This window comes from Chaetodon trifascialis, chromosome 18 (genome assembly GCF_039877785.1).
Source record: "Chaetodon trifascialis isolate fChaTrf1 chromosome 18, fChaTrf1.hap1, whole genome shotgun sequence".
NCBI classification, from domain to species: domain Eukaryota; kingdom Metazoa; phylum Chordata; class Actinopteri; order Chaetodontiformes; family Chaetodontidae; genus Chaetodon; species Chaetodon trifascialis.
In genome coordinates, this window is record NC_092073.1 from 8,785,947 (window position 1) to 8,811,218 (window position 25,272).

Consider the following 25,272-nt stretch of genomic DNA (forward strand, 5'->3'; position numbering starts at 1 on the left):
TTTACCATCTCCAGGCACCCAATGCTATCTCTGATAGATTCAAATGAGATTTTCCACACTATTTGACAGTGTGTACTGGTGGTTTACTTCAGCAGCCGTCTCGCTACTCTCAGCCTGGTGGCGAGGCTAATCTCACTCAGGTTGCGGCTCAACTGTCTCGGTGGGACTTCAGCAAGGGCGGGGGGTTCGCTGTCCGTCTACAGTTCAAAGACGGACCCTGATTAATATTCCTGAGGCAAAAGCAGAGGCATGAGACACACAGAGAGTCAGAGAGAGAGCGAGGGGGTGGTGGGTGGAGAAACAGAACAGGACTCCCTCGCGTTCCTGTCACGTTTGGAGTCTGACTGTACGGACTCTGGCCGCCACACCGCTGCTGCTGCCGCCTCGCTGCGAATGCTTGGCAGCCCTACGTCTGGATCTCTGAAGATAACGTGTGCTATTAATAAACAAACAGAAGCAATTACTGGGAGGCAGAGGAAAGGAGAGGGATTGGATTAGGTCAGGATGAGCAGCGGTCTCACTGAAGTCTAAACTGATGAGCTGCAGCACTCCAAAGACAGCAGAGATACCAATCCCTCCTCACTGACCCCTGCACCCCCAAAGCCTGCAGCCACACAGGGAGATAACACTCCTCTGTGTGTGTGTGTGTGTGTGTGTGCGTGTGTGTGTGCGTGCATGGATTTGTGTACGTGTGAATGCTTGCATGTGTTTGTGTGTCGGCACTCCACATATGCAGACATTTGTGTGTGTATGGTCCTTTTTGTATTATATCCCACAAAAAGTGAAAGCCCTGTGTTTTGGAACATTATGTCCACCGTCTCTCTATCTAATATTCTCTAATATTGCTGTTTAACCTGTTGACACACCCCCTGAGATAACTTCCTGTATTGACATATTTATTTTAACCTAAACCATGTCCTTCACCTAAACCCAACCGAGTAGTTTTTGGGCCTAAACCTAACCGAGCTGCAGCCGTTTGGAGGGTGTGTCCTGCAGTACTGTGGACCTGCAGATAGTAATACTGGAAATGAATTTGTGACAGTATCAATAATGCAGCCAATATGGAAGTGCCGAAAACTGCAGTTCCTCAAATGGCCACTTGAGGCTGGCTCCAAAAGTGAGCCAACCCCCATAGATGTCTATATTACAGCAGACTACGTTTACAGCCTGGTCTCTATGGCTAATTTCCCTGTTCATGCCAACTGTTCAGGGTGAATTTTTTATAGAAGTCACTTATTTAAATTACATTAAGGCTTAAAGTTATGCATAATTATGGGCATGGCCGTTTGAGTGACAGCTAACTGCTAGGTTTCAGCAACCAGGCTTCCTTCAGCCTGCCTCAGTTCCACCCACGCTCCACCTCAGGCACTGCCAAGGTGGAGACAGCTAGAGCCACTGAGCTTCATAATGGTGCTTCAGCAACCTATGGGTGACACCATGGACACTATGTCCATGTTTTGTACAGTCTGTGTGGGTAACACCAGCGACTATCACAGCTAACAACAACTAATAACATGTTACGACTGCTAACACCAACAACTAACAACAAAAACAAACAAAAAAACAACAATTAATAACATACTTCTCACACACTTTTCATAAATAGCAGATTAAAAAAGACACAAGAGCTCATTTTGTACAGAGTTCACATGAGATCATCCCGGGGTTTAAGCCTGCATCAGTGCACTCATTATGATAGATGTGCAGTGTGTGTGTACATGTCGTGTGGATCTGTGTGTGTTTGCGTGTGTATGTGTGGGAGGCCCCGATGTAATATGCAACAAACAAAACACATGTCTGGTAATAACTCATTGTTTCATGCTGCAGGAGAAAGGCAGTGTGAGCTTCCTCCTCCTCAGTGTGTCACTCAGCTGGGCTGAGATTAAGTTTTAAGATGATCTAGTTAAGATTTCCACTGTGGCATCTGGAACTCCTGTCAAAGCTGCCTGAGCGCAGCGAGTCCAGCATGCAGCGGGGATGACTGACACTCACCACCATGTCTCATTCTCCTCAGAGACTCTGAATAGTCAATAATTCATCAGGAAGGTATACTCTCCTGCACGAATGCAAGGTACAGCACGGAGTGGAAACTCTCTCTCTTCCCACCCAGTTTATCATTTTCTCTCAAGAATTTCTTTCCCTTCCCATTTCTTGTCCTTCCTCTCTCTCTTTCTTTACCTCCCTCCCTCCCCCTCTCTATATTGCACCACTTCAATAATTCAAAGTGATATATAAAAGTCAATGAAATTTGCCATACCTCGGGTCATTACGATGCCTGCCAGGGATTTGTGTCGAGCGTGCGCAGGATTGCAGCCGCCCACCAGCGACCGGTACTTCTCCCTCACCAAGTGGAATATTGAATCGGCAAAGTCCTGAAAAACACAATCGCTCCCTTAATTTCTACTGGACACAATCTATAGAGACTGACTTCACAGGTTTCATTTCACTGTATAATATTATCACTTCCCTAATCTGTTCAGGTAATACAGTGAGTTTTTGGGAGCTTGGCTCAATTGTCAACTTACCTGTTTTACTTTGCATACAGAAATCACCCAAATATTCTCCATGCGTGATTGTAGTGACTCTACCATACAACATGTCGAGCTACAGTAGCATGACCAGCAGAATTGTTTTAATGTTTTAATCATGACACTTTGTTTTTGCTCATATGACCAAGATTACTCCTCTATTGTGGAGTGATTACAGTCTGCACACAGTCTGCCTTTGGGAAACACTTTTTACTTACATGCTGTACGCACAGGGTAAGTACACCCCTGGTATTCACCCAGCGCAAAACTGCCAGTATCCGACTATCACTCAACATAGTGTACTAAAGGGTCTGTGGGGACATGAACAGTGGATTTAGTGTTAACGCTCTCATCATGGAAAGGTTAAGTTGACAGAAGGGGCTTAAACTGTATTTTATGTATACTGCATGTTTCTTTTCAGGTGTGATGTTTGAAGGATGAGTATTCAGGAGGGTCTAAAGAAAGATGCTATTGAGTTGCATTATGGGAAATGTAGAAACCAGCATATTTTGGAGCATGACGCATACTGGAGACTAAAAGTCAGGATGACTCGACCACTGATGCCACATTATGACCATTCTTTCTTTATTCTGTCTCTTCTGAGTCTTAACTTTGTTAAAGTGCAATCACAAATCTCTGGGGAAGTCATAAAAAAACACACAAAACAGGAAGACAAATGAGGTTTTGCACTGTCATCAGAGGTGCAAATCCTCAAAACCTTCAACCTCAGAGGGTGGAGAACACTTCACCTCAGCCTGTTTATCCAGAAAAAAGGAAGAAACCTCAAGAAGCGCAACAGAGGAACGATCCCTCATGGAACAGATGTCGTACTGCCGGTACAGAGTACACAGAAATAACAATGATTAGATTGCACAGTGAAGAAACTATGTAACTTTGCGCACTTTAGTGAGCATTACAGAGCATTTGTGACTTCAACATCAGCGTTATCATTGGTTACTCTTTGGTTTACACCATATAACCATCTTCCATTTGCATCGCTGAAAGCTTCAGCTCCTTTGTGCTGAACAGCACTGCATTCTAGTGTTGTGCTGCAAAACAAAAACAACCTCTCTTTGCGCTGTGAGGCAACCCAGAAGATTTACCACCAATAGACAGCTCTTTCACAATAGACAATGCAGACAGCTAAGGATTTATTGACGATAACACTAAGTATGAGCAGAACTCTGTCCTTCCCATCTCACTTACCAACACTTCTCACCTGATATCTACTAAATCTACGCTGTTGAGCAGATGTTGCAAAGACATATGGATCATATCCACGCCTCTCTGAACCTTTAATGCTCATTACTCTAATGGTAATTAAGGGCTTGGTCTCTGAGCGGCCTTCATGCCAACTGTAGAGCATAAATGGATCACCGGGAGATGGCAACAGAGTGGCAGCAGAGTGGGCCTTTTGGACAGATTGAGCCCCCAGTAGCTAAAAGGACATCAACAGATGTCATGCTGACGGACGCATAGAGTGAGAGAGGAGGAGAGAGATTAAGGGTGAAAAAAAGGCAGCGAGAGGGAGAGAGTGACTGAATTAGTGAGCATATTGCACATTATAGCCCTCATCAGGGCTGTGAAATATTCTCACAGTTGGAACTGGCGGTCGAGGTGCTCACAGCTTGTGGTGCTGTGGGTGGTGTGTGTTCATGTGTGTGTGTGCGCACATGCACATATTGCTGCTCTCACACTGGTGTCAGCCTAAAACAGAGGAGCAACAGAGAGGTGTTGTGAGAAGTCAACAGTGAATACTTTCAGCACTTTGTTTCAAGAGTTGCAATGATGCTTTATCAAGCTCTGTAACAGAGACATGACAGGTCACCTCACCTCTTTAACAACTGGCAAGAAGGACAAGAAGAAGAGATTGAATTCCTCTAAACTTTTCATCTCATGTTGTTTACTTTATGCTTGAATAATCAAGCCTGTCTCTGAGCATGCTTGTTGAGCTCTAACTCAGCGCAGCCCATGTTGCAGCGGGATAAAATAAACAGAAAAATCAAGTGGACGGATAGATTTTCCACATCTTCAGCAGATTCAGTGTGACCAAGAATGCTCAGAAGTCAATTTATTTTTTATTTTTATTTTTTTTAAGACATTTCCCTATTGCAAGAGTGACTGCTGACATCATGCACTCAATTCAGTGATGTTGGGTCGTAGTCAGTTCCAGGACTGTTTGTTACGTATGTGCAGAACTGCATCTAGAACTGGTTACCATATCTTCATAAATGTCCTAATATTGTCATGGAAGGTGTGGGTGTCAAGTTCTCCAAAGGTAGTCTTCTTAAAACCATACATACAAGTGTTACACTGAGGAAGCTTTTTTTTTAAATTCAAAATTTTAAGAAGAGCCTTCCTACATTGAAACAATGCAACACTGCTGATAATCGATTCATCATTTCAGTTGTTCGTCAAGCTAAAATGTCTCTTTTATGTCATTTTAAATGGTTCATCTTTGGGTTGATGGGACAAAACAAGACATCTGAACACATCACCTCAGAAAATGTGATGGGCATTTTGCAGCATTTAAAATTTTTTGACCTTTTATAGCGTGTAGATTACTGTCCCCAATGTCACAGCTACAGTCAATGGATTATTTTTCTTTGATCATATTGGTCAAAAGATGTGTGCCTTTGAAGTGAAAACCCTGAGAAAATCAAATGTTGCAGAATCTTCAGATTCTGCAGGAACATGCGCTACAATAAATGTGAAAAAAAAAAAAACCCCCAACCTTGTTCCTTGTACCTGAAAGTGACATCCAATTAATTCTAACAGAATCCTGCGTGGCTTGGCAGCGTCAGCTGGTGTCGGTCACAGTGTGAACCCTGAGTCAAGTCCTCCATCCCTCCTAAAGGCCTTTTCATTGATGACATTACAGAGGTGAGAGGAGGTGGCAGCTCAGAAAGGCCTGGAGAGCAAAGGTGGAATAGACCCTGGCACACAGCCCGGCTTTGTGTCCCTTCCTCCTGCTTCCCTCTCCCCCCTCCCTTTGTTCTCTCTCCTCTCTCCCCCCTCACCTCTCTCTGTCAATTCACATTTCCTCTTCTTCTCTTCCCATCTTTTTAAGTCTGACTCTTCAGATTGTGGTCCCGCCTTTCATTCCTCCCCTTCTCTTCTCCCTTTAACCAGCCTGCCTCCTCCTCCTCCTCTTCGTCGTCAGGTTTTTCTCTCTCTCATGCTGGTGTGTGATAGAGGGCAGTGATGTGCCAGGACTATGAAGCCAACAGTGAGTCAGAGCCTATAATTTCTTCATCCTGTGAGCCAGAGTGTGCAAACAACATAATCTACATCACCTGACAAAAAAGGAAAAGAGGCTGTGAATTACAGCTGTGGTCCCCTTCTTAACAAATAAACCCCTTCCACTTTGTCTGTTTATATGAGCTAATATCTAAATACACACATCTGCATGTTCCTGCATTTCTCACACTTCACCCCATCATTTTTCTTAACATACACACACACAGTCTCACACACGCAGTCGCAAATGCTCTCTTTCCTCAGCGGGGGAGTTGACTGCCACTTTCAGTGTGGGCCTAATGTGGCAGAAAAACGGGGCCAAGGATCTCGCTCCTCAGTCAGACAGAACATCAGTGCGACCTGCCACACAGCGAGAGGAAGGCCGGCGTGTGGCTGGCTGGCTTCCTCTTGGATGAGCATCAAGGTTAACCCCGATCCGTATAGCTACATTTGGGAATTTGGTTCTCAAAGTCTGTTTCAGGTAACTGATGTAAGCTCCGCTCGGAAAGCATCTCGGGTAGAACCAGCTCGGAGCAGAAACTGCTGTCGTGGCTGCTGTGTTACTCACCCCACCTGGTGTCTTTCTGCATTAGTTCTGACCAATTTACTTAGAAATCCCCCTGGGCCTCCTCAGAGTGGAGAAAACATGCCACAGTAGTTATTTGGTAACTGATATGGCTGCAGAGGATGAGATTTACTGCAGCCAGACCCCAATCAGTCTTAATGAAGAAGAGTTGTTGAAGTACAGAGCAAGATCAAAACTGATGCACTGACCTTCGACTTTTCTGCTTCTTAGGCAGCTATTTGATGTCAAGAAGCTAAGTGTCAATGCAACCAGGGCAGATTGCACTCTGATGATGCCAAATGTTGAAAATATGTAAAAGCTGATTTGTGCTACAGTGATAATGGCTTCACCAAGACAATTATTGGTGACAGGTTGTTTGCAGTCACGTGACGTTAAATTCAGATGGAGGGCAGGAAGTGAAAACCACAATGGACGCGATGGAGAAAAGTTCTTACTGTGCTAGTTTAGATGAAATTAAGAGAAAAGTATAAACAGAAACTCAGATCATCTGTTGGTTGTGACCTTTACGTAATGAAGAGGAGCGATTCAACTGAATGGAAAGATTTACTTGCTACTGAGGCAGCAGATATATCTTGTCATTCAGACCTCGTTCTATGTGAGAAACCAAATGAAAGCAGACAAAAGTATGGAGACATGCAACTTTGTTTTAGCGGTTTGGTCCACGACCTCAGTACCAAAGTGGTCCAGGATGACTGTCAAGTGTTTCTCACTGATGCTGTGAACTTGCTAGCAAACAACTACTAGCAAATATGAAGTGACATGAACATTCATTTGGAGTCGTGTTTCTAGCCACCTGATGAATGGAAGTCCAACATTCACTCTCCTTTTAGCTCTGTTTTTGGTCTCCACTAGCTCTTGAGGGAAATATCTGGCTTTTCAGCTGCAAAATGCTCCACTGTGTTCACCGTCTAGCTTATAGCTAGCTTTAGAACCAGTGCTGCTGAACAAGAAGCATGCAACTGACACTTCTCGCGCACTCTCATGCCACACGACCATTTTCTCACACAATGGAAAACAAATTGATCAAAATTGAATGAAAAGAGGACACTGACAAAGGACAGACAAGACAGAGCAGTACAGCACGCATGCAGTTCTGCAGACCATCAGGCAGCACGTGCGGACTATACACAAATCTATTATAGCCCATTGTAATGTATTCCCATGCATGCTGCTCAGAGTATCTCAGTCTGCTTCTGGCAGCAGCACAGCGTGTCTCCTCTCACACCATGCTCACAGCCACGAGTGAGAGTGACTTTCTATTGTTATGGGGACGCTGTGTCTGTCCCCCTGAAGTTTTCTCATGATTCCCAATTACAGGTTCTTGAACATAATGTGCATACAGGGCTTCCTACACGCTCTCAAGCTGCCTGATCGAATCTCATCTCAAATAAGAGAAGGCCTGAAAAGCACTTCCTCATGAAAAATATAATTACATATTGTAAATATGCTTTCTGTGCACACAGGACAAACATGAAGCTTTTTTATGAGCCCAGAGCACACAGTTTGTGTGGCTTTGGCTGACAGAGGCCCACACACATACCACTCGAACATCTAAAAACACCTTTCGTGCGTGTAGAGTTTTGCTCACTGCGTTCTTCAGTTTCACACCTTTGACAAATTGAATTGCACATAAAAAATACAACCTTTAATACAATTAAGACAGGTAGTTCTCACCAATAATGTGACCCTGGAACCAGCAAATCATCATGCACTGTTATTTATGCCAGCTCTTATTCATCAGACAGTACCTTTGTTTAATGGTGCCTTTGTAGTCTTATCAGTAAATATAATGAAAGCACCTCTGACATCAGCTCCTTTCACACATGCAGCCTGTCCTTGAAATGTTCAGGCACATTTCCTACATGTGGTCATGAGTGAATGGGAGCAAGGGATGATATTCAGGGATATCTGTGTTACCAGTTTTCCACCTGAGGGAAAATGCTGGTATGACCGTTTTGACGATGAAAGCACTAACACTGCAGGGACAGGCACGTAAAAGTTTACGTACGTCTGACAAAAGATGCTTTCACGTGGAACGAGCGAACCAATCGCACGCTGACGACATATCTGAATCTGCGACTTGTTTAAGATTGCCTCGCCAATAAAATGCACCGACTTTCCAGACAGCCCAAACTAAACAGAAAAGTTGGCAGCCCCGTCCGTCAGGCAGAGGGGAGGAGTCAGGAGACAATTCTCTCTTTAAACACATGCAGTCATGTGATTCGCTGGTAAGAACACTGTAGCTGCTTTAAGCATGGGTGTGCTGTCAGGTTCTGGTAGTAATAACATTTTTAGAAACCCACAGAACAGAGTTTCAAAAAACGATAAGGATCTTGAATTCATTGCTGGCCTATTTTGCTCAACTTTCCTTCATTTTTTTATCTGTCCATCCATCCATTCACCCCTCCCTCTCTGCCTCCTCTCCGTCGCGCCTCCACCTCCCCAACTGTTTGTGCATGTAGACAGTTGGGCATCTATCTCCAAGGTAATGTGGAATGTCACCAACAATCCTCCTGCCGCCTTCCCTCTGAAGTCAATATTGTGCCAGAAACACTAAATGTCAGCGGGGAAAATTTTCTCCGCTGCTGTCTGACCTAGAAGTGTGTGCATGCTGGTAGGGGTGATGATACGAGTGTGTGTGTTGTGAGGAAGGAAAAATGCTCGATTGTACATTTCTTGTTTAGCACAATGGCCCCTGAAGATTCGTCAGTGGTTACAGCTGAAGGCCTTCCATAACGTTCTCCACGTGCTTCCATGTAGTACCTCACTTAATTTGGTGAGATTAAAACTGAGGGAGCCACACTGATTTTGTGTGTACACGAGTGCCACTCTGTTCAGGGTAGCAGGGGGGTGGATGTGCGCTTGATTTTACCCCACCCTCAGGAAAACACACATGCACGCGCACTTCAACCCACCACCCTCACCACCTTATCGCCCGCCTGCAGAGCGGCCCAGGCAGCATAAAAACGGGGCCATGTCTTATATTTCTTTATAGAGGTATTTAACAATTCATTCTCCCGAGTTTTAATAGTGTCTGCCCTCTGCCTAGATATCTCCCCCCCAACACCACCATCAGCCCACCCTTCCCTCTCCCCATCCCTCGCCTGCCGCCAAGCATGAGGCTTTTGAAAATGGATATCTATTCATTTGGTGGAAACGTTGCCTCTGGAGGCTTTTTAGATTCTCAAAAAGCCAGACTCCTTGCGGCAAGACAGATTTCCCTCTTGTTTGTTCTCCATATGACACATAGCATCACTCTCACTCCTAAATCTTTTGCTCATTCTCTCTGTCCTCCAGATCTGAATCACAAGAGGAAAAAATGAAAAAAAAAAAAAAAAACCCAAGATATGTCAGTGCTGGTACTCAGATCTCCTTTCAGTGGTTCTTCTGTTGTCTCGTCTTTTATTGACAGTAAAAGATGCCGTTGTGTCATGTGATGACAACAAAGTGCAACCCAGAGAAGCTGAACTGTGTACAAATTTGGAGAGTGCTGTGAAACACTCCAGCACCTCGCCTCTAACTACATCCAACCTTTTCTTGTGTGATGGCCAGATGGCCCTGCAGCCTGTGGAACAGATTTCTCTCAGTGTGTGTGTGTGTGTGTGTGTGTGTTTGTGTGTCAAACTTTTTGCCTGAACAGCGGGGTCTTGTCAGTCCGATCAGACAGCCAGGCTGCACCATGCGGCCGTCGTCATCATAAGAGGTTTTTTCCCTTTCAAACCACAAGCTTGATGTTAGCGAGCGAGAACAAAGGAGAACGAAGGAGCACAAGAGAGACAGAGCAAGTGACAGAGATTGTGCAATTGATCTGTCTCTGCCACAGCTCGCCTGACCTTCTTTCCCCGGTGCACGAGAGGAGGGGGAGATGGGACGCTACGCCACAGGTTTCCGACAGCAAAGCAGAGCTCAAGCAGAGATTCATCATTAGGGCTGAAAAGGTGGAAACCAAGACGATGAGCCTGGTGCATATGGTAAGGATCAGAGTCTACGAATGATGGCCTCACCCCAAAACCAAGGACACTACCTCCTAGTGGTGATGCTAAACATAGAAGTAGATCATTATTTCTTTCCTGTTCTCCACTTGGGGTTACTATCAATCCCTTTGGCCGAGTTTTCTGTACGGAATCAACTGCAAAGCAAAACACACGACAAAGGCCGCAGACAGCTTGGAATATACAATGAGCTTTTAGCGGTGCTAGCAGCGTGGCCTGATGGATGGCAAAGTCCACCACTTTGGTCCATACTAAAAGAGAGGAACAGCTATTGGACTGATTTCCATGAAATCTTGACATTCACGGTCCCCAGAGGATGAATCCGTCTGACTTGATCCCCTGACTTTTCCTCTGACGCCACAAGCAAGTCAATTTTTCCAGTGAGCTTCACCGAACTGTTCAAATCCAATTTGAGGGATTGGAACAAAATTTGGTACAGACATTTACGCCCACTTCCCCTGACCTTTCGTCAAGCACAGTCAACCGAAATTTGGTTTATACCTAAAAAAAAAAAAAGGAAGACTAATGATCCCATCAGCCTTAGCTCTACTCTGTTTAGTGCAAGTTGTTAGCTACCGAGAAGCTATTCTATAGTGAATGAGGTATGCTGATGGTGTGACTCTCTGTCTTGTTATTAAGATGTTTAGAGACTCAAACAATCAGATATTTTATGACAATAAATGACAGCATCACATGTTTTGTCCATGCAGAGAAGAGAACATGTGTTTTTCCCAATGTGTAGTAATTCATGGATAACATAAAACTAAAAGGAAATTGTCTAACCCAAACTTTGGTCTCAGCTAACTTCATATGTCCCCGGACTGGTTACATCTGCTCAAAGCCACTAATGCTCTTAAGCCTAAATCCAAACATTAATTTGGGAAATGAAACCCAACATTCAAGCCAAAATGAACGGAAGCCACTGAATCATGACCACCAACCGCAGATGTTAAGCGCGACTGACTCTAAAACTCATTATCAATCTAAATTCTCTTCATCTGATCAAACAAGCACAGTCAGTTATGACAACATAGAAGCTATCAGGGCCTGGCCCATGTGCGGCGCCATGTTTGGTGTGGTTGTAACCTGGAAACTGTGCTTGCCAGGTTCCCAAATAACCCTCACCAGCCCCCCTCAGCATGGTTTTTCTGTGGTTCGCCCATGCTCTCTGCTTCAAAAAGAAAAAAACAAACATCTCTACAGCATTAATTCCACTGAGCCATCACTGATTGTGCAGCAGGTTTTAAAAACAGACATTTGCCAGAGGGGCAAATGTTTATTTGTAGATGTCACACATGAGATATATTCACAGGTAATGCTGCATTAATCAGCACTTTGGCTCTCTGGTTCATCTACATCTCGTTTGTAAAGAGATGTTTTTGGGCCCAATAAGCTCATATGCTACAAAGCAGCTGAAAATTGATTGCTTAAATAAAAAAAGCCCTGGGTTGTCGTTATAATAAGGAAAATAACGTGTTTGTGAAGAGAAACTGTGTTTGCTGAGAGTAAAGATAGTAGGCTCACAGAATGTAGACTGCTGTATGTGTAATTTATGGAGGAAGTGTATCTTTATATGCACTGCTCAGATTTAGTATTTTAATCATCAGACTCTTTCATTACATTCTGAATAGAATAGAATAGAGGCTGCCTTCTTCGATCAGCGCCTCGGCCACTAAAAACCAGCGACAAGAGCACAGAGAAAAAATACCTCATGTTCTAACTTTGACAGGAAACAGCGTGTTCATGTAACATCCCATCACTCATAGTACAAAAAGAAGCTGATTGCGCTAATACGTTTTAAGAGCCTTGAAAAAAAGCCTGGGAGATGAGAGAAAAAAGCCCTTTAGGCTTGAAGCATTTCTTTTCTTTCCTCTGCTGTTTGGTGTACAATTTATCTTAGATTTTGCACATAAATATAAGTTATTTGAAAGTATCTCCTTAACACTTATGGGTCAAAGTTGAACTTTTAGTCAGTGATTATATATTAAAATAATGGCTGTAATACTGATACTGTATGAAGGCGACAGATGGGTAAAAGTTTCCCTTTCATACTTTTAATTTTTAGATTGAATTATATTACGCATTAATTACTGTAATTAACACAACTGAGAAATTAGAAATGCAATTATGTCGTATGTACATAAAAGCCACTACACGCAGCATCAATTGTTTTTTTTTTTTAAGTAAATCCGCGTGATGATGCTCCACAGGGCTGCTCCCCGACCTCCCAAGGAACTGCCTTACTCGTTTCTGCTTTACTAGACAGTTCACAGTTTAAAGTGACTGGATAGACTATTAACATCCTGTTCCTGAATCTCCCTTTAAAATATGTACAGGGAAGAAGAAATGACAAGAGGGAAAAAAGAAGGTTGAGGGTGAGAACGGTTGAAGCGCGTCTAAGTCGTTTTGGTATAAATCCCCTCTGATTAACCTCCATGGTGGAGATAAAAGCAGTGATATGCCTGAAACAACTTAATAATGTCAGGCACGGTGTAAAACACACACCAGCGGCTTTTTACATTATGCACCAAAGGCCAGCAGAGGGACTCCTGCGAAAAGATAACATGACCTACCCCCGAGAGAGATGGAGAGAAGGGAGGAGAGAGAGAGGGAGAGAGGGGAGACGAACATGCAGCCACTTAGGAGAGGGAAGGAGGCTGAATGGAGACAGAGGAAGAAATGAGAGGGTCAGCAATGAGGATTTAACAAGAGTCTATCATCTACAGTACTTTGGTGACTAAGGGAGGATGGAGGAGGAGGAGGAGGAGGAGGCCACTCCAAAGGCCCCTGAGGGCTGTTCACACAACTCCCATTAATCTGCACATGATTCAGCGGAGAGACAGAGAGAGAGAGAGAGAGAGAGAGAGAGAGAGAGAGAGAGAGAGAGAGAGTAAGACCAGCCTCGGTGGTCTGCCGTATCATTCAGGAGATATACAGAGATCACATTCTGTAGTATGAAACTTGCACATATCAGTAATAATTTTGGACTTGTCGTGATATTGAACAGCCGCCTAAGAGATTTATTAGCCACTCTGAAGAGACAAGCTCTCCAATAAGCACTTCTCAACTGCAACTAATTGTCAACAGTTATGAATGCTGAGGAATTTCCTGTCTTAAGTGACTTCTCAGTTGATTACTTTCCTTAATTTAATGCTGAAAAGAAGCACATACCTGTCAATTAACACCGGAATAACGTGTTTGAACATACTGACATTTTTCAGATAACAGCTGCCAGAAATGAATATTTGGAGATCTTTGATTTGCATGGTTGAACAATAAAGGGAAAAAAGAGAATGTAAGCAGTGAGCATTACAGGCACACATTAGAAATGTGCCACATTGTCAGGTGCCAACACATATTCAGATGGTGGTCAAGGAAATGTCCGGTTAAACATATACCATTAATTTCTGCTTGGAAAAACATGTCAAACAAGTTTATTACAATATAAGAATGTGTGAGAGGCGCATTTATGTCATTAGATTTCCTGCTAAATAAACCAGGTCTGCCAACGTATAGGAGCCAACGTATTATAGATATATATTGAAAAACAAAACACAAAGAAGCACCCTTGTTAAATCAGGCTTGGATTAGAGGAGTTTAAAAATCCTAAAAGATGCACACACTACAATATTACTACTTTGCCAGAGAGAACAAAAGTCCTATAAACTCCTCACACAGATAACCTGCACCAAACAGTGATATGAACCAAGGCCCCAGACCAGATTTTTGGTAGTGCCTGACTCAACCTAACTGCCGGCTAATCCAAAAATAGGCGGAGTGTGGGTGGAGCTGAGGTGGGCTGATTGAAGCCTGCTGGTGGAACCTAGCACTCACTCAAAGTGGCCATTGTTATGATTATGCAACAACTTCAAGCCTTAATGTAGTAGTCTATGTGGACTAACTCACTTTTGGAGCAGCCTCAAGTGGCCATTCAAGGAACTGCAGATTTGGGCACTTCTGCTTTGACTTCATTTTTCAGGCCTAGAGGTTGCTGCCTGATCAGAGATAAATCATCCCAATACGCTGCAGTCTGAATCCAGCTTTAATGGACAAGCACAGATTACATCTGGGCGATTGTTAGTTGGCTCGTGTGTGCACCAGTCAGCGTTTTAACGGACATGACACAGGCTTCCTGTGAACTGAATCTTTATCCAGCTCATTCATCTGAGAAAATATGTTTTCTAAATGAAAACAAAACAAACAAACAAACAAAGAAACTAAAATAAAAAATTTGCTTTGTTGATTGAGAAGCACAGATTGCACCTGTAGGTTTTCAAATGATAATTCAAAATGAAGCTTTCAACTCTGTGCTTGGAGAGTGTGCACAGATGCTAAATCACTGATTGTTTTCAGGAAGAACCTGGTATACAGATTTTTTTTTTTTTGGTTTAAAGCAATAGCATTTTCATTTGGATGTGCTTTGACCTCGCAGGCCAGATGGAACCCGACTCCAAGTCGTATTATGGACTGGTGTTGCTGCCCCTTTAGGCAGCGTGATGCAGCTTTCACTTCAGGGTTTATACAGTCAGTAAATACAGTACCCCGACACCACACTAGTATGGTTTTTCAAGTCATATATGTGCTATAAAATAATAAGCAGAATGAAATAACATTCACTAGCTGTGGTCAGAGACAGACGTCTATCACAAGAGAGGTGTGAGACATTGAGTTTTTAATAAAAGTCACATATTGGCATGATGTGTGTGCTCACAGATTTATCAGTCCGACTCTATTTTCAATCTCTCAACGGAAAATTTCTGTCTGGAATCTGTATTATTTCACGCTGGCCAGAGCAGAGCCACAGAAATAATAACAACAACTGAACGGTGTTTGTGTTTCGACATGGGGAGAGGCTGCAGCGACGGCTTTAAAACATTTGGGAGGACGGCAGGATCTAGCATCGCCTTTCATGTCTTGAAAGAGCCGAGCCATTCAAATGGCTCCTCTGAAGCACTGCGATGGTTCCCTCCAAAGGGTGGGCGATTGTGTCGGCCTCTGCCCAGACGCAGCGGCTGCACCTCCATCTCTGCTGCTCTTGAAGATACCGCTGTGGCTCTTTTGGCGGGCTCGACCCTGGCAATCAGCGAGACTTCAAACCCGAGCGCCACCCTTTGAATGGTGCCCGTGAACGTCTGTTGCCAAGCGCCGCTTTCCCCTCGGCGTGGAGATTAGAGACGCAGACGAGGGGAAACACTGGCACTTTCAGATGCTTTTCTGTCTCCTCGTCTAGCAATGCCTGTAACATAATGTACTGTCAAGGGTACAATGTGCTGCTAATACCAGCGGAAATACAACCAACTGACTGTTGATGATGACATCACACCTAGTTCAAGTGCTGCCAACATTAAGTTTATCCAAATAATAACAATAATAATAATAATGTTCAAAAAGTCTGACTTTTTCAGCTGGATTTCTTGCAGTGTGGTGAGTCCATTTGCTTCTGAAGGAGCCATTTATCCAGCGGCTTTCCCCCTGCTGGTGACTAAGTGTGGACCAGACTCTGTGTCATGTCTGTGGGTGCCGCTGTGGCCAAAAGGCCCTACAGCCAGCCATATATCATCAGATATTGATACGGTTCCACCACAGCGCCATGGCTGACATTTGATTCATAGCTCTGGGTGCTCTTTTTGAATTCCTAACAGTCAACAAGGGATCATGGGGAAATGTCAATGTTGTGTTGGTTTGGGGCGCCCCAGTGACACGAGGGAGACTGCTGGAACAATGGAGGTAGTCCGGACAGGTAGCTAACTATATATCCAGCTAATAGCCCATTAGTGCGTGACCATGTTTGAATCAGATCTTATTCAGAGTTCAATTCTGCTTAGCAAGTTTGATTTCAGTCAGTCTTGTCAGATTTTTAGCATAGCTCGGTGACAAAATGTGAAAAGTTCCTTTGGCCAATGTGCACGCACCTTTGAGGCGGTCCCTAACTTGAGCTTGGGAGTTTCAAGTCTATTGTCAGTGACGTGTCAAGAGGAAAGCTGACAAACATGAATTAAGCTTTATTCTGCACTGTCCAGCAAATCTGTTGTTGAATATTACTGCAAAATGCTAAGAGTGCATTATCTGTTCATTCCCCCCAAAATATTCATATTTGTTTAGATTCTAGTCCTATGCATTGTTGTCAGGCAGTGTGAGGTTAAACGAATGCTGACCCCATAGCTTCAAATTTTACCGATCGCCATGTTGCAGCTGCGACTGAAAGATGTCATGCTCCTCTGTCAGGTGAGAAAGTTAACCTTTGTCGGCTTACGACAACCTTTAAAAATCCCCCTGGACAAACTGAATGCATGTATGTCAAACTCCAAGCGGAGCTTTTCTTTGAGGTTTTCTCCCACCAACGGTGACATGTTGATCCTGCCGACAGTCGCTATAAGTTTCCACCTGCCCTTTGGAGAAAACAGCGCTGCTCTTTTCTGCACTGATGAATGTGGCCTCTAACAAACATTCCCTGACAGAAGAGGCTTAAACAGTGCATGATCCCTCTCACCACCAACCGCTGTGCACACACACACACAGTTTGCGCGTCATAATATAATATGCACTTCACAGCCCGCGGATGAAATGAATGCAAATAACCGCATGAGAAAGCCTATTGAGTGCACCAGAGAAATCAGTCTGTGGCCCCTGCTCTTTTAACATTTACTAAAAATCCATCACGTGGCGTTTGCAGAGTAAGCAGAACGGCAGATAGACTGTAACAAATGCTCATGCTCTCTTTTGTCACCTTTTCTTTCCTTTCTGCCAAACCTTTCAAGTGCATACACATACTTCATAAGCTCCTGCAGGAGGCCAGCAGAGAGAGCAGGAGAGGCATGACAATAGACTGAAAGGAGAGTCAATATTAAACTGAGGAGGAAAAAAGGCAAAGAACACTGAAGGTCTATACCTATTGTGTGTGTGTGTGTGTATTGTACTTCTAAGTCTATGCCTCCCCTTTAAAATTACACATCACTGCTCAGTGCTGTCTGATGTGTTTCTCTAATGAATGAGTGTCAAGCTACTAAGCGTTGTTCAGGAGATTTGACAAGCTTCTTTCTCTATTCCTTTTTCATGTTTCTGGTCCTTCCTTGCAGCTCATAATGCGTGCTGTTGCTAGGTTAGTGAGCGAGGTGAAGAGCAGTCAGAAAAGGAAACTGAGACAAATGAGACGTTCACCTTAGTACAGGGAGATCAGTGTCTCTCCACCTCCCCAGTCTGTGGATGCGTCTTCCTCACCACTGGTTAGGTTAAGTTTTAATAACAGCGCTGAGGGAAAGCACAGAATGTCAGCTATGCCAGAGCGCCTGCTGGTTTTTGCGAAGTAGCTGCCACATTTAAACAAGCCGAAGCTGTAAATGTGTTTCCATAAAGTGGTTCAGAGGGGAAGATGCTCGACCTTAGCGAAGCAAGCAAAAGCTAGGAAGGGAAGAGTGCGTCGTGCATACACACATGTCTACGACAGCACAGGCTGTGTGTGCTGGAAGTGCGCATGTGCTCATGCATAACTCCACCTAATTATTAGTGCAACCTGATTATGAGCGAGAGCGAGGGAGAGTGAGAGGACTGAAATGAGGCAAAGCAGCATGCAGTGTAACAATGTTCAACACTGACATTTCACGCAGGAATTAAAAAAAACAAAACAGCAGGTAGATTAAGCCCTAACAAATAACTCTGCATGCATTTAATTATTTCAGTATTGTAAAGAAAATTGAAAATCAATCATGTATCTCCAAAATGTCAACTTTTCATGTGTAAAGACCAACAGCTGTTTTCAGCCTCAGGACAAAGCTTTCTCCAGACGATGCACTTGGTTTCCAAATGGTTTATTCAGCTTGAAGATACAGTATGACTGGTGAGATTTTTCCTTTAGGTTTTGATTGGAAGCGTTGTTTTACATCTGGGCCCACTGTAAATGAGGACACCTCCTCAATGTAAAATAAAGGTTGATGATCTTCATGAAATCAAAGCCACTTTTGATACAATTTACAGTCAGCATTCTGTAATTACCTCTCTCTGTAGTTTCATTGCTAGTGGTGGAGCCCACCATTTCTTCACTGGATTCAAATTTTCCACCTACACACACAAGTTTCACAGGAACAATGCATGTGTTTAGTCAAGCGTTACTGTTTCTAATTTCATCTCACTGATATCATCTTGTATCAGAGCTGTATTAAGTTACTGCCAAAGTTAACCCAACATTGCTACTGGTGCTATTTTACATAAAAAACACAATCTGGCTTTTATTGTGAAGTAGTAACAGGAAATGCTCTGTATCTGCATGTTTTAACAGCAGGTCAGATTAAAATTTTGCAGGGAGTAATAGAACAAGAAGGGACTGGCACTGTGCACAACATGAGATCAGACTGTGGTTGCTCCCAGACTGATGAAAAAAAGCAAATTATTATAGTTTTTTGGCTGCACTGTGAACAGATACACCAGCTTCTGTGGTATTTCTGACACAGAAGATGCTCAAGGAGTGTTAACCATGATAACCACTGTTGTTGCTAGATCAACAAGCTGAAATTTTAAGGATTACAACTTTACAAGAAACAGCAGAATTTTCCACAAGGAACACTACATGGTTTTCAAATGAAACAACCCTATGTGTATCCTATGTTTCATATTCCCTCTATAGTGCATGAGAACCTGCTCCAGTGGGTGAAAAGTGACACTGAAAAGCTGAAAACATCCTCACACAGAACAATGTTCACACACCACTGGCACGTTTTAAGCTAAGCTGACTTCTGTTTATGCCTTTAGTGCATAAAACTCTCCTTGTCAACCTATATGTGTCTGTGCAACTGTGGCGTTTCATTTCTCCATCAGCAGGAATGTTGCTAGTTCATCATCTTGCACAGGAGAGCGCAAAGCAGCCCCTGAAATTCAGCCGCGATGCAGAGACAGGAAGCAGGGCACCGGGAATGGATTTGTTATGTACCTGCCGACGTACAAGCAGGTGCTAAAGCAACGGTAGAAATGTATTAAAAGTCAGAGCGTGTGCATTCTGTGCTGTTATATACAACTGTGAGGACAACTCTGCCAGCACTATTAGTAATTCATTATCTTTTTACCAAATGTGGTGGATAAGTGCAGCAAGCTGGGTCAAACAGTTTTTAGTCTAAAAGCTTAAAAGTCACCAGGACCGAAAACTTTTCCTTTCAGCTTCTGACTAAAGGATATGATAACTATTCATGCTGTGAGCCGTGGATTTTTTTTTCATATAACACAATCTGTCAAAGCTTTATCACTGCTCTGTGAAGCCAATCGAATGGCTAATCAGCTCATCTACCCAGAAGACTTTGTTCTAAAGTTCACGCTGCTGAGATATCTTGAAGCTGTACATATGAGCCACCTCTGTGATAGTGCGAATGATTGGTACAAATGTTCTAAGGGCATGATTTGCCCTAGCCTCCAGAATGGCTTATTTGATCTGCTAAGTGCTTTGCAAGGAGACGGCGACGGGCAAAGATACTATGACTCATGGCAACCCTGGCTGTCATCTGTATGCAGAGTTCAGCACTTCCTGTATCGGAGGGGAAGAAGTGGCTTCAAAGGTCGCCCTCGAAACATCCCTCTGTGACAATGACAACGGAGACGGTATTAACAGGCAGCTTCGGGTCCGCCTCTTAAATTTAAAGGTGATGCCTGTGACCCGAATCAGCAATTCAGCTGTTCTGGAAGCAATTGTTACCAAAAAAATATAGAAAAAAAAAATCAGCTGATAAGAGCAGAGAAAGTAAAAAGTTCAGTAAGAGTTCAGCTGCATTTATTTCGTGCATTCATGCTCCTCTAATTTGGCAGGGCTCTGCTTTCTTGAAGGGGAACAGAGCATGGAGAAATGCCGCTATACAGAGTCAATACTATGAAATATTGCACCTATTTCCCTCCGATTTTACACACACACACACGCACATGTGCACATGAACGTCTGATCATGTTTAGAAAATATGTGTGGGGAACTCTAGCACAGGTTGTGAAAAGCATCATGTAAACATTATGCGGGACACACATGACCTCTGTGTTTCCTCTTATTGCCCGGTGGGATAACATAAAAATACATGAAGATGTAGAAGGGGCTCTATCCATAACCCAGTGGACACTGGTTCCAGGCACAGTGCAGGCCTTAACTAGCTGGCTGTTGTATACTCATGGGCAGGCAGGCTGAAATATGAGGGCTGGGGATATGAGGTCTTCCCAGAATGCTAAACTCTCTCTCCCCCTCTATATCTCCCACTCTCTCTCTCTCTTTTTCTCTCTCCCCCGCTGTGCCCTGCAACCAATCTGACGCCTAATTAATCCTGAAGGTCTTTTGTTCCGCTGAGGTTTTCCTCTTTCCCCCCACTGCACTCCATCCATCGTCACCCCCCCCCCCCCCCCCCCCCCCCCCCCCACACACACACAGCCTGCCTCTCATCCCTCCCCCTGCCAACTTGGTTTTTACCGCTCCTCCACACACCTACACACTCTCATACATACACCTTATTCCAGCCTCTCCCATTTTGTCTCCCCCCAGGGGAGGCACGGTGCAGTCCCAAAGAGCAGGACAGAGGGAACAGATGTTTTGCTTCTCCTTTTTTTCCATCATTGGGGTAATTTAGGCATAAAAATGTATGACTGTTGTTACATTTATTCCCAGTATTCCACTAATTATGCTCATATGAGACATTTTCATGGTATGCAGGTATGCAGCAATGTGGATACAGTGGAGACAGATAGCAGCTGCCAAGATGTGTACTTTTGCAACAGCAACCGTAAACAGTTCAGTCTTCACGTCTTGAAAGGAAAATCGAATATTAACAGTAAACTACTGTTTTCCTCACAATAAAGCCAACTCCAGTAACATGAAGATGTGATGGTAACATTACGAGCGACGCACAACAGTATCTCGGTTGTTGACTTCAAGAACACAAAAGCCTTCTTCTCCCACCATCTGAGGAAATGAAAACATAGTGGACTGACTTGATGGAAATGTCCCCACAACAACTGGGGAACACTCAGACTTTGGATTGGTCGGTACCGACTTCAACCTTAGAACCTGTGTTTTACCATTTTTAAGTTGCGTCACTGTTTATTTTGTTGGTTAGCCTGATGAATTTGGTGCTGGCATGTTTTGTGGCTAATGTGGCTAATAGCATCTACTGTAGACCCAGACGCTGGAGCCAATAAATACATTCATCTTTTCAATGAGTATTGAAGAGAGGTTGAATCATGTTTTGAGCAGAGAATCCCTTTGATTTCTGTAATAAAATAATGGCATCACAAAAAAGAAACAAAAAATTCAGTGATATAAAGTTTGTCACATTGCCCAATGTTTATTTTTACTTTTCAACAAGGCCAGGCTAGGTGTTTCCCTCTGTTTCCAGTCTCTATGCTAAGCTAAGCTAAATTTCTCCTGACTGCAGCTTCATATTTAGTGTACAGGCATGAGAGTGGTATCAATGCTCTCATCTAACTCTCTGCAAGAAAGCAAATCAACATATTTCCCAAAATGTCACACTAAACCTTTGAGATGCTGTTTGACATAAACATAATATTTGATTAAAAAAAACAGTTCCTATCACCAAAGTTAGTTCCTAAAAGACCATTCCTTTTCCAGGCATGCCAGGAACGTATGTTTTTGTGATTCCTTGCTGCATTGTTGATAAAAATCAGCTTGATGCAACAAGGAGATGTTTCAGATGCAGTCAGGCTGTGAAGAATCAACACATTTATTAACAGACTGATGCAAAGGTGAGTAATTTTAACACAATAGTGGTAAAAAATAAAACTTCCCTGCTCATATTCCATCCCACAGCCAGGCAGAGCATACCAACAGCACGAGCCATGTTCCCACAGCTATGGAAGCGAGGGGAGGACACCCTTGGGAAAACATCTACAGAGGTTTGGGAGGGCCAGTGGGTCCAAGTGATCAGCCAGGCATGTGAGTAGGTGGAGAGGGACAACCACTGTCAAGGGACATGTGTCTGTTTCTGTGTGTTTACGCAGCAGAAAATGATATTCTGGACATTTTGTTTTGATATAATATGCTCTCATGGCTGATTGTTATTTTGAAAAACTCAAATCAACAATCAGTAGCTAAGTTGTCTGTAATATATTCAGGAAGCCATGAAACATCAACACTGTGTTGGCAGACGAAAAGCAACAGCTAGATGAACTCACTTGTGGTCAGAAGGCAAGCTGGTATAATCGTTACACTGTATGTGTAACTGCAAATGTGATAATAGATTAATATCTGCCTGTATAAATTAGAGCTCAGTGCTTCTCTGCAGATACAGATTTTTTTTCCCTTTCCCTTCCTCTCACTCTCACCCTATCAACAGGTTTTAACAATGTTGGAAATGGTAAAAAAAAGCACAGCATTTCCAAACTCCTCTTTCCACAGATAGAGCATCCATCCATCCATTGTCTATACCCGACTATCCCTTTTCAGGGTTGCGGGGGGGCTGGAGCCTATCCCAGCTGTCAATGGGGAGAGGCGGGGTACACCCTGAACCGGTCGCCAGCCGATTCATATACAGACAAACAACCATTCACAGTCACACCTAAGGACAATTTTAGAGTCACCAATTAACCTAATGAGCATGTTTTTGGTCTGTGGGAGGAAGCCGGAGTACCCGGAGGGACCCACACATGCACGGGAAGAACATGCAAACTTCACACAGAAAGGCCCCACCTGACCCGGGGATCAAACCGCCGACCTTCTTGCTGTGAGGCACGCGCACTACCAGCTGCCCCACCTGGCTGCCAGATAGAACATATTGTAAGCAATAGAAGAATAGAGACTTCAGAAAAAACTATGGAAAACAATCCACAGCCCACAAAAAAACAAGGGTGCTGTAGATGAAATCAGTAACAAAGTAATATAGACAAAACAATGTAATTAATAAATGAAAGGAATATATACAGAGCCGGAAAAAGAGACGAGACCACCTGTCCAACTAAATGATGTGAGTGTTTGCTGGTTATTTATTCCTGCTTTAACACTGTACAGCCACGATGAGTGTGTTTGACCAATCAGCAATCGTTACTCCTGACAGGTGCCACATCATCAGAAAATAGTGACCCCGGAGCAGGGACTGTTCAGCCACCTACAGTCCAACAGGAACTGAATTTACTCACTGGTTCCTTTGGTTGAAATGCAGGCTTTGTTCCTTGAAACTGGTGTGGTGGAAAATGTCATATCACCCACTAAGTGTCAGCTGTTCCTAATATGATCAATATCACGCAGGTCGATTGGATATTTACAGCAGAGCTGCTCAATATGACACTGTCAGTATAAACCTAATCTTTTTTTCTTCTTTGAGTGTAAAATTTTAGTTTTAATATCCCTGGATTCACATATTGTTTTGACAGCTTTCTTCTCCCTAATAAGAACAGACAATAATAAAGATAACACAGAGTCATCTGAAACAGCTGAAGACAGTAAATTGTGGGGTGCTGCGCTGGCTGTGTGTTAAGTTTGAAAACAATGCGCTGGTGCCACAGCTGTTGATCTGCTTACTGTACGTCACCGTGTTGGCCTCATGAACAATCTGATGTCCCAGCTGTGATGTGTGCTGATTTGGGCGTGTGCACGTCTCCATTCAGCGCCGATGACAGAACGGTCCATTGCTCCAGGCTGGAAGGTCATTTAAAGGCCAGACATCCAGACCTCTCCTCTCCTCCCCTCCTCTCCTCTCCTGCCTGAGAGCCAGAGATAAACCTACACATGCCAGCCACACAGGACCAATAGCCGTGATTTATCGGAAGCCATTTGGTACCTGAACGCCTATGAAATTGTAATGAACTTGATTATGCTTTTAATGAAGTGTGAGAGGTTCTTCAGAAATGATTATAGCCATGCTCTGGCTCACAGCTAGGGGCTGTGGTGAGGAAAGGAGGAGGGAGAAAGTGGGAAAGGGAGGAATGGAGGACTTTCACAAACAATGACGACTTTGTCACAGCGACTCAGGATACTGTAGGACGAGCAGAGGTGCAGACAGGAGCGGCACGCTTCTTTGGAATAGATTACAGGGGCGTTTTACTGTATATTCGAGGTGACTTGACCCGACCAACCCCATTTCAATTCCTCCCCGCTGAGGGATTTTCCCTCAAAGCTGCATGCTGACGTGGTACATTAGATTCAACAGCCTGCAGCCTCATAGGTCACATTTTGCATACATATTAGACAGTTGAGGATGATTCTAACCTTTCCGTGTACAGGGTGCTCCCATTCAGGATGGGGAAACATTATTGTTCAGTAATTTCACACACAAATCTCCACTCTCCCATGCTGCTTTTTCTTTAAATACCACATGATGAGGTAATGGCTGCTTAAAGGGCAGACTGACAGTCCAGGTGCAAACAGTGGATTTTTGCTCTAATTATTATTGTATGCTAAGTGACAAATTGTAATGAGACTTTACGGATACACATGAGGAATTCCCTTCTCGTTCTCATTTACAGATTAGCATCAGAGGAGCTTCTGAGAATTTTCAACTGGGGTGACCCAGGGGTGGTGTAGGGATGTGCATGGTGCATTAATATTCTACTAATAATAAGCTAAAACATAAATTAATAGGCTACATATATACATACACATAGCTGATATAGTCAATCTCTATTTTGCAACCTTTGTAGTCAAGTGAACTAACATCAGCAACAAATAAATAGGACCTTTTTCTGAGCTCATTTACAACAGTTAAGGCTGTTCACTCATCAAATCCTCTAAACAAAAAACAAAAAAGCATTGCGCAAACCCTGGGTTCAGTCTCCTCCACATTAATCTGAATTATACAGTATACCATACATTGTACACCAAAGTGCAAGGTGTTAGGCAACCCCTGCCACAGTACACCAACATACAAACAATTAACTGCCTCGTTTTAATCTGAGGACGCAGGCATGAAGTGAGTGGATAAGTAACATGCATCATTACAGAGTTAGTGTGAATGTGATTTTTCTT

At 43.5% G+C, this 25,272-nt stretch overlaps 1 protein-coding gene across 1 annotated transcript in view; it reads right to left on the bottom strand.

Annotated features, from left to right (window-relative positions):
- Positions 1 to 25,272, bottom strand: part of adarb2 (adenosine deaminase RNA specific B2 (inactive)) — a 169,008-nt gene that overhangs the window by 27,259 nt on the left and 116,477 nt on the right. The window contains exon 4 of the mRNA XM_070985573.1: positions 2,258 to 2,372. Coding sequence (XP_070841674.1) covers positions 2,258 to 2,372 — 115 coding nt within the window. The remainder of the gene's footprint in view (positions 1 to 2,257; positions 2,373 to 25,272) is intronic.